At 55.9% G+C, this 9,984-nt stretch overlaps 1 protein-coding gene across 1 annotated transcript in view; it reads right to left on the minus strand.

The window, feature by feature from the left end:
- Positions 1-4,089: 4,089 nt before the first annotated feature.
- The window catches only part of PNPLA6 (patatin like domain 6, lysophospholipase), a 44,374-nt gene continuing 38,479 nt past the window's right edge, over positions 4,090-9,984 (minus strand). Inside the window, 7 exon segments of the mRNA XM_027769002.1 lie at positions 4,090-4,362; positions 5,720-5,829; positions 5,917-6,013; positions 6,237-6,353; positions 7,305-7,606; positions 9,499-9,615; positions 9,850-9,921. Of these exon segments, the coding sequence (XP_027624803.1) occupies positions 4,288-4,362; positions 5,720-5,829; positions 5,917-6,013; positions 6,237-6,353; positions 7,305-7,606; positions 9,499-9,615; positions 9,850-9,921 (890 nt within the window). The 3' untranslated portion in view covers positions 4,090-4,287.

A 9,984-nucleotide genomic window follows, 5' to 3' on the forward strand; every position in this document is an offset into this window, starting at 1 on the left:
TGAAAATCATGTCAGACATGTGCACATGTGTGCCCAAGGTCCCAGGAGAATGGAGGAGGATTTGCTGCATGGCCACCCTCCTGGGGGGTGATTTCTCACTTTCCCTCTCACTGTCTCTGTCTCTGGTGAGCACACACACCCTATGGCAAATACCTCTTTGAAAAATAAAACAGGAACCAGTAGTTGGCATAATGGCTATGGCTCTGGACTCCCACATAGTCGACGGCAGTTCGCATCCCGGGCCCGGTGGCTTAAAACTCACGCCGGGCACGTGTGTGTGCGTGCCCAAGATCCCGAGAGGAGAATGGAGGAGAAGGGATTGCAGCGTGGCCATCCACCCTGGGGGTGATTTCTTGCTTTCTGTCTCTCTATCTCTGTCTTTCTGGAGAGTGTACACGCTCTATAGCAAAAACCTCTCCAAAAAAAGAAAAAAGAAAAAAAAAACTTTTTAGAAAAAGGTTAGCATATTTTTAAATTATTTATTTATTTATCCACTCATTTATTTATTTATTTTAATTTGACCAGAGAGAGAGAGAGAGAGGGAAAGTCAGAAAGCAAGCCACCAGGTCCGGGACTTGAACCGTGGTAGGCCATGTGGGAGTGTCCAGCACCTTAACTACCACGCCACCTGCTCGTCCCCAAAAAACACTTTTTTTTAAAAAAAAAGTTTTTGCCATAGGTTATGTGTGCTTGTCAGAGACAAAGAGAACGAGAAAGTGAGAAATCACACCGGGGAGTGGAATGGCCACACAATAATCCCTTCTTCATTCTTGGGATATTTCTGGGTGCACACATACACCTGCCCTGTGTGATTTTCACGCTGCCAGGTCCGGGACTCAAACTGTGGTCAGCCATGTGGGTCTAATGCCTAAACCACACGGCATCTGCCGGCCTCTTAAAAACATTATTTTAATTTCTAGAAGGTGCATGTGTTTGCCAGAGAAAGAGGGGAGGAGAGGGAGAAAGCACCCCCTAGTGGGGCATGGTCAGGCTGCAATCTCTTCTCCACTTCTCCATCCTGTTGAGATTTGAGGAAAGCATGCATACAGATCTGGCATGTTTCTCAAGCTACTGGGTTGGGATTCGAACCATGGGGTTGGTCATGTGGCCCAGCCCTTCAACCACCTTATTTATTTATTTATTTATTTATTTGTTTATTTATAGTTCTTTGCCGTAGGGCACACGTGAGAGAGAGGGAAAGTGAGATAAATCACCCCCCGGGGGATGCCCACACCACAATCCCTTCTCCTCCATTCTCCTCCTGGGACCCTGGGCATGTAGGCACACACTTGGTGTGATTTTCAAGCCACCAGGTCCGGGATTCAAACTGCAGTTGGCCATGTGAGAGTCCAGCACCTCCACCACTACGCCAGCTGCTGGCCCCTACCCAACATTTATTGAGCACCTACTATAAGCCAGGTGCTGCTACTCATGGTAGCCCCAGTGATGGAACTTATATTCGACTATCTTGCAGAGACCTGGTATCAGGAAAGAGGTGAAAAAAACGAGCAGTGATGTGCTTTAACATGGCAGTCCCCAACCTTTTTGGCACCAGGGACCATTTCATGAGAGACCATTTTTCCACAGATTGGGGGAAGGGCAGGGTGGATTCTCATTTAAAGCCTGCCACTACTTGCTGTTCCCCGATAGGGTTTCGATAAGAATTTGCAAGCAATTAATTTATGATGGACTCTGTGCCGTCAGAACTCTTTGCTGACGTTAACCAGCATTTGTAGCTGTTCCCCAGTGCTAGCATCACTACCTCAGCTCCACCTCAGGTCATCAAGCGTTGGATGCTCATAAGGAGCTGCAGCCTAAATCCCTCACATGTGCAGTTCACAATAGGGTTCGAACTCTTATGAGAAACTAAAGCCTTCGCTGACCTGACGGGAGGCGGTGCCCAGGCGGTGATGGGAACAACGGGGAGTGGCTGTAGATCCTGATGAAGCTTTGCTTGCTTGCCTGCTGCTCACCTCCTGCTGCGTGGCCCAGTTTCTGAAGACCCCTGCTTCACAGATAAGGAGCCGGGAGGTAGGTGGGGAGGGGAAGTTACATTAGGCACTATCTTGAGACAGTCTGAAGCGGTGACATATTCAGGAGCACAGAGAGTCAAGAGCAAATGGAGCCGGGAATCAATGGAGGGTTTGATAAGTAGAAGCTGCTGATGCAGCTGGAGTCTGGTGGTGGAGGAGTGGAAGCTTGTTAGGGTGGCGGCACTGATGGGTGGCAAATCTTGGGCTGAATTTCCAGCTTTATGTGCTAAACCCCTAAACCCAGAGATCCCGAGGGGGCAGGGATGCTGGGGGCCCGAGGAGGGAAAGACACAGGGGATCTAGGGAGTGCCTCTACAGCATCTTCACTGTCCATGGTGCTGACAGTCTGGGAGAACAACAGCTGGTGGGAAGGTCTTATGAAAGGGCACAGCTCTGGGGGTGGGGGGGAGACCATGGTAGTTGACCACAGTTCAAGTCCCAGATCCGGCAGCTTAAAACTCACACCAGGTATGTGTGCATGTGTGTCCAAAATCCTGAGAGGAGAATGGGGGAGAAAGGATTGCAGTGTGGCCATCCCCCTTGGGGGTTGACTTCTACCTTTCTGTCTCTCTGTCTCTCCAGTGAGCACACATGCCCTGTAGCAAAAATCTCTCTATAAAAAAAAAAGAGAGACTGGCAGATGGGCGAGTGCCATGGCCTAGTGGCTGAGGGAGCCGTGATCCCACGGCTGACCTCATAGTTGGAATCGTAGCCTCAGTGACTTTTTTTTCTTCCTGTTTGCTATAGGGCACGTGCACTCTTCAGAGACAGAGAAAGAGAGGGAAGTGAGAAATTACCCTCGGGAGACGGACTCAGTGCCACGGTCCTCCAGCCTCCGGTAGTTTTTGCCACAGGGCGGGCTCCACGATGCCCCAAGTGAGGGAACAAGCCACCAGGTCTGGGACTCAAATTGCAGGCGGCCATGTGGGAGTCCAGTGCCTTAACCACCATGCCACCTGCTGGCTAGTATTTTTTTTTAAAGGCTTTTGCCATAGGGTGTGTGTGCTTACAGATACAGAGACAGAGAGAGGGAAAGTGAGAGATCACCTGCTGGGTGGGGTGGCCACACTGCAATCCCTTCTCCATTCTCCTCCTGGGATTTGGATACACTGCAATCCCTTCGCCATTCTCCTCCTGGGATTTGGATAATGCATGCACAAGTGCCCGGTGTGATCTTGAAGCTGCCAGGTCCAGGATGCGAACTCCGGTCGGCCATGTGGGAGTCCAGCACCATAACCACTGTGGCACCTGCTGGCTCCCGGAGTTTGTTTTAGGAAGATGGGAAAGTTCTGGAGGTGGACGGGGGGGACGGCTGCGCGGCCATGGAATGGACTCACTGCCACCAAACAGCACACTGAAAACATTTCAAGTGATACGCTTTGTTATGTGTAGCTTGCAGTAAAACATGCACGCCTGTCATGTTTTCCACGGCTCCCACTGCCCCCGAGCCTCTGGCCCGGCATAGGGCGGGGGCTCCACAGATGGAGAGACCGAGGCTCAGGGGTGATCAGGAGCCGGTCCCTACTGTGCTCAAGGCCAGGCTGGGTTTCGCACCAGGCAGCCCGGCTCCGCGGGTGAAGCTCCGAACCGAGAGCCAGGATGGTGAGCGGTGTGGGGACAGGCCATGGTGTGTAGTGGGAACCGGCTCTTCCTGCGTGACCTCAGCTGAGCACGCAGTAGGGGCAGTGTCGGGAGCCTTGAGGGTGAAGTTCTTGAGCCTCGTGTGCACACGTGTGTGCACGCGTGTGTGGGGGAGTCTGTCCTTTGGGAACATGGCATGCTCAGAGCCAGCTGCTCACAGTAGGCCCAGCCCAGAGGCAGTGGCTGTGGGGATCTTCTAGGGAAAGTGGGGGTGCCGCTGTGAGCCCCGGGGGTGGCACGCGGCCCTTGAGGCCCCGTGGTCTGGAGCCAGCACCGAGTAGGACACCACGTGAGTTCCGGGATGGCCCTCAGTTATGGAGGACGAGCTCCAGGATGGGCAGGCCCCAGCCCAGCTGTCCTGAGTACAGGGGTGGGACCGGGTGTCCCCCCAAGCCCAAAGACGACATGAGGCCACTTCCAAGAGGTGACAGTTTATAGAAGGGTGACCCTGCAGTCAAGGGTCATCAGTGCAATGCTTACTGCCCCTCCCCTCGGGGCAGGCCGTCCAGTGTGTGGGCCCTGGGGGCCCCGGGAACCCAGGGGGCACAGGCGTAGCAGCAGGAGGGGGCGAGGACCCCCACAGGACTCAGGCGGGCGTTCCCGGGCGAGGTCCTCAGGCATCCGCTACTGAGCTGGGAGGCTCCTGGGGTGCGAAGTGCCGGTGCCGGAGAACCGACTTCTCCTCCTCCTGCGGGGACAGCCACACGCGTCACTGGAGCATATCTGCCAGGCCGCCCTCACACGCACCCCAGCTCGTGGCAACCACGTGTCATCTCGTGTGCTGACGTGCTTGGGTCTTAGTTAACTCTGTCCCAGGCCTGAGGCTCGGAGTCATGCGGCCTTGTCCATCACAACATTGGCGGGGGCTTTATAAAGTTCATGGGAAATGTGTAACGTGGGAAAACCGTACGTGGATTATAAAATTTTGCCTTAGGAACCAGCAGGTGGCGTAATGGTTATGTCGCTGGAATCCCATGTAGTTGGCTGAGATTCGAATCCTGGACCTGGCTTAAAACTCACGCCAGGTGCGTGTGCGTACGTGCTCAAAATCCCAAGAGGAGATTGGAGGAGAAGGGGTTGTTGTATGGCCAATTCCCCCCAACCCCTGGGGATGAGTTCTTGCAATCTGTCTCTCTGTCTCTCCAGCAAGCACACGCGTCCTATAGCAAAAATCTCTCTTAAAAAAAAGAAATTAATTTCCAGAGGGCACTGTAGTTGCCAGAGGGAGAGGGAGAAAGCACCCCCGATGGGGCGTGGTCATGCCACAATCCCTCCTCTGCCCGTCCATTCTGTCAGGATCCGCGACACACACACATGCAGGGGCGTGGTCATGCCACAATCCCTCTTCTACCCGTCAATTCTGTCAGGATCCGCGACACACACACATGCACCTGGTGTGTTTCTCGAGCCACCAGGTGTGGGATTCGAACTGCAGCTGCCCACATGGGATCTATCTCCCTATCTATCTGGGCTATGAAGCTGACCTGGATTTCAAAATCTTTTGCATTAGAACCAGCAGATGGCATAATGGCTATGTTGCTGGATTACCACGTAGTAGACTAGGGTTCAAGTCCTGGACTCGGCAACTTAAAATTCATGTCAGGTGCGTGTGCGTGCGTGCCCAAGATCCTGAGAGGAGAATGGAGGAGAAGGGACTGTGATGTGGCCATCCCCCCTGGGGATGATTTCTTGCTTTCTATCTCTCTGTCTTTCTCTGTCTCTCTGGTGAGTGCATACGACCTATAGCAAAAATCTGTCTCAAAAAGAAAAAAAAAATCTTTTGCACCGAAATAAATTTGTATTTTAATCCATTTTTCCACAAGCTTTCTGAAGTCCCTCACGTTGCCTGTCATGACATTAATGGACCGAGCTACACAACAATGTCCCCTATGGTGTATGTGACCCACTGGGGGCCATCTGTCACCAGTCCTGGGACGTGAAGTCATAGCATCCTCCAACACCGGGGCCTCAGCACGGGAGACCTAGGACGCGCCCCTCCCACCCTACCCGTGACCCGCCAGTGGCCCTGGGCCACCCGCTCTCACCATCTCGGACGCGGTGCTGGGGCTCGCACCCTCTGGGGAACCGCCCTCGTCCCTGGAGCAGTCGGGTCCCACGTCCTCCTCGTACTCTGTCAGGCAGTCCGATTCCTCCCCTGGAGCCAGGGCACAGGGCACAGGGCACAGGTCACCCGAGAGCTCTGGGCCCAGCCCACCATCCCGGCACCCGCTCAGCAGCTCACCGTCAGCACAGCCGTCAGAGACGTAGCTCGTGGGGGGCTCGATCCGGGACACGATCTCTGCCAAGTCGGTGAAGCCGGAGGTTGGGAAGGCAAGCACCTGTGGGGGACATGGATGAGGCTCTCAGAGGGTCTGAAGGGTCTTGGGGTTTCTGAGGGGCCCAGGGGTGTCTTGAGGATCCAGAGGGGAACTTGAGGGCAGCTCTCTGGAGTCAGGGGAGATCTGAGGGACTCAGCAAAGCCCAGGGTGTGTCAGGTCCTTTGAGGCTTGGGGGTGATCCAGAGAGGGGTGAAGGATCCGGAATCTCAGGCCACAGGCTTACGTCTGCACGGCGGTTCTCGTTGAGGTCCGTAGACCGCCGGTCCGTAAGCATTTTCTCAATGATGTTGCCCCGGCTCCAGCCTCCAAACACGGCCTTCCCATGCTGGTAGCCCACATCCTGTCAGAAGTGAGGGGGTTGAGGCCATGCCTGCAACCCCCTTCTGCTTATTCCAAAGCCTGTCTGTCCCTTCAGTAGCCCCTCACATGCCTGAGGCCCTGGAGGAGCTGGCAGATAAAATAAACCTGTTTTGGAGTCAGACACACATAGCACACTTGCCTATACATCCTGGCTGTGCCACTGCCAGACATTACTAATCAATCTCTCCATATTACTTTCCACTCAGCCCCCTGCAGTGTGCTGGGTACCAAATGTCACAGTAATGTGGTGTGCAAGCTCATTTCAAGGTCTGCAAGTATGCAGTACTTCTGTGGTTATCTCCATATTCCATGACCAGAGCAGACATCATTAGTCCATCACAGCACAATTGCCCAGAGTCCAGAGAAAACACCTGACCATTTTTACCCAGGGCCTCTGGGCAGCAACTACTGATCAATTTCAGTTGTCATGGGCTATGACACGTTTTTTGGACTCAGTGGCACATGACATACATGCTGTTATGTTCCTCTCCCAGACCTGTCCTGTGGCAGGCATTACTAATCCATCACCACTTCCATTCCCACTGATGTAGAAATAAGAGTTAGATATTGCTATATAGTGCTTCAAGTGGTGCACAAGAAGTTAACTCAATTCACACTCAGTACGTGTGCTGCCACGCCTACTGCCACACTCATTACCGACAGGCATCGCTAATCGATCGCCAACCCACTTCCCATGGATTCACAGATGGAGTGCTAGCATCCTTTCGCTCAGGCTGCTCTAAGCTTTAAGCAGTGAAGTTCTACAGGCCCACCACACGGGCACCAGGCCGCTCCCACCCACTCACATAGATCTGGTCGAACTTCCCAAAGTCCATGGTCTTGAAGCAGTCGATGGGCGGCCGCAGGTACTCGCAGTAGGAGCTGGACTTGACGACCTCCAGCTGCCGCCCGCAGGCTCCCACCCACTCACATAGATCTGGTCGAACTTCCCAAAGTCCATGGTCTTGAAGCAGTCGATGGGCGGCCGCAGGTACTCGCAGTAGGAGCTGGACTTGACGACCTCCAGCTGCCGCACGCAGGACACGTAGGCCAGGCGGGACTGGATCTCGGCCATGTCTGGGACCTTCACCTTGTCTGCCCAGGGGTTGAGCCGCTTCCACAACAGCCACCAGCCGGACAGGCTGTCCCCATAGGTGCTGAGGTCCGTCTCATCCTGGCTCCCCACGTCGATGGCAATGACGGTTTTGGCGCCCATGCTTCGCGCAATGTCCGCTGTAGGGTAGGGGTCAGGGGTCAGACGGCTGCTCCCCACCAGGGCCAGGAGGGGACGGCCCACCCACTCCCACAAACACCAGCATGCAAATGGTCACACAGAGATAACCACGCAGACGTGCGGGCATGCGGGTGTCATGCAAACGGATGCAAATGATGTCGACGAGTATGGCTGGATGTTGGTGTCGAGGTTTGGAGAGGCAGGGCCAGAGGGACAGTGTCACCGAGGAAGAGAGACAAGGCTGGGCACGAGGGGGAGAGAGAATACAGGTGCAAAGAGACCCCTCAGGGCTGAGATGAGCCGGGCAGAAACTGAGGGAGCAGGACAGAGAGGTGGACATGGGGGGGTGATGGCCCTGTTCCCACGTGCCCCAGGGAGTGGGCGGGAGGCAAAGACCCAGCCCTGGGAGACCCTCGAGTTGCCACTGGATTCTGCCACATGACCCCTGTGAGCCCTTTGTGTTTCGGGGTACCTATGCCCACACCCACGTGTCTGCGTATGCGTGCATCTCTGTAGACACCCCAGGCCGATCTGCATGTGTTTCGCTGCACTTCAGCCTAATCGATGGTCACGTCTATCTCCCTGTGTCCCTGAGTGTGGCTGTCCCCCTCCAGGTTTGGACATGCTCGCTCCCGTGTGTGGGGCAGGGCAGCGGGCTCATTTGTGTCAAGTCCAACAGCAGAAAAGCAGAAATTGGCCAGCTTCTTCAAAAGGCCAGAGAGGAAATGATTTCGGCTCTGTGGGGCCAACAGCCTCCAGCCAGACGGAGGCAGCCTCAGCTCCGCGGAGGCACCGACCACGCAGCCACGCACAATACGAAGATGACCTGGTGTGGCTGTGTCCCAGTAAGACTTTACTAAGGGACCACCGACGGCATCGCAGTTACATGGCTGGACTCCCAAGTGGTTGACTGCGGTTCGAGTCCCGGACCCAGTGATTTAAAATGCACGCCAGGTGCGTGTGCGTGCATGCCCAAAATCCGAAGGGGAGAATGGAGAAGGGACTGTGGCATGGCCTTCCCCTGTGGGGGTGGCGATCACTTGTTTCCTGTCTCTCTGGAGAGCACATGCACCTTATAGCAAAAATCTCTCAACAGAACAAAACAACTTTATAAGACGGAACAAACGGCTGCATTCGGCCTGTGGGTTAGTCTCCTGACCCCTGGCTGACGGGACTGTGAGCACGTGTAGAGTGTTTGTGTGTGCACGCTGTGGGCTGCACACTCCCCCCTGCCTACACGTGTAAAGTCAGTGTGCACGACTGGCCTGGTCACACGGATGCCCTGTCTGACACACGTGTGTACACACCGCCACCCTGGAGACAACATACAGGACGGGTCTGTGTGGACAAATACTGTGTCTCATCAATGCACGCGTGTGCATTGTGTGCACGTGTGCATGTCACGTGAGCACCGAGAACATGTGTTCATATGTAGCTGATGCGTGTGCTAACAATGAGCCGTTGGATCCGCACGTTCCCTGGCATGTGTGTACATGTGTGTGTCCACCTGTGTCTAACAGCACAGGAGCACACGCGTGTACCTTTCAGCTGCACACCCTGCTGCCCATGGGTCCGCCCATGTATCTGCTCGTGCACGTGAGTGCGTGTGTGCACGTGTGTCCTGCCCGCGTGCCGTCCTGTTGGCGTGTGCGAGCGTGTGTGTGCGTGTGCGCGCGAGCGCGGGCAGTCACTTGCCTGGCAGGTTGTTGATGTAGCCGCCATCCATGAGCAGGTGGCCGTCCTTGGGGTCGCACAGCGGGGGCAGATAGCCCGAGAGCGTCATGCTGGCACGCACGTACCGCCACAGGGAGCCTGCCCGGTGGGACACACAGACACAGACACGCACAGACACGCTCAGACACGCTCGGCCCGGCCAGCTGGGCTCGCTGACCTGGCACGTTGTTGACGTAGCACCCGTCCACCAGCAGGTGCCCGTCCTTGGGGTCGCAGAGCGGGGGCAGGTAGGGGCAGTAGGAGGCGCTGGCCCGGACGTAGCGCCACACGCAGCCTGTGGGGACGGCGTGAGCCGGTGAGGCGCCCGATGAGCCTCATGGCCCCCTCCCCTGAGGACGGACGTACCTGGGGCCTCTGGGGCATTAGTGGGTGACGGTTAGTGGTCGGTGCTCAGGCCGGGGTGGACGGTCACTCGTGTTAACAACGCCCGGGCGCTAGGCCGCCCTCCCCGCAGCACCCCCCGCTCCCGGCAGCCAGAGCCATCTCTGCGTCCGGGCGGGGCACCCACCGTCCTTGTGGACGCGCATGGCCGAGGCCGTGATGTCCGTGGTCACGTTGAAGTATGGCAGCCAGAGGTCCTATGGGGACAGGGACAGGAGGTGGGAGCGGAGGGGGCCCAGGGGGGGCGGGGACAGGGGCGGCA

This window comes from Tupaia chinensis, unplaced genomic scaffold, assembly GCF_000334495.1.
Source record: "Tupaia chinensis unplaced genomic scaffold, TupChi_1.0 Scaffold148210_1, whole genome shotgun sequence".
Taxonomy (NCBI): Eukaryota; Metazoa; Chordata; class Mammalia; order Scandentia; family Tupaiidae; genus Tupaia; species Tupaia belangeri.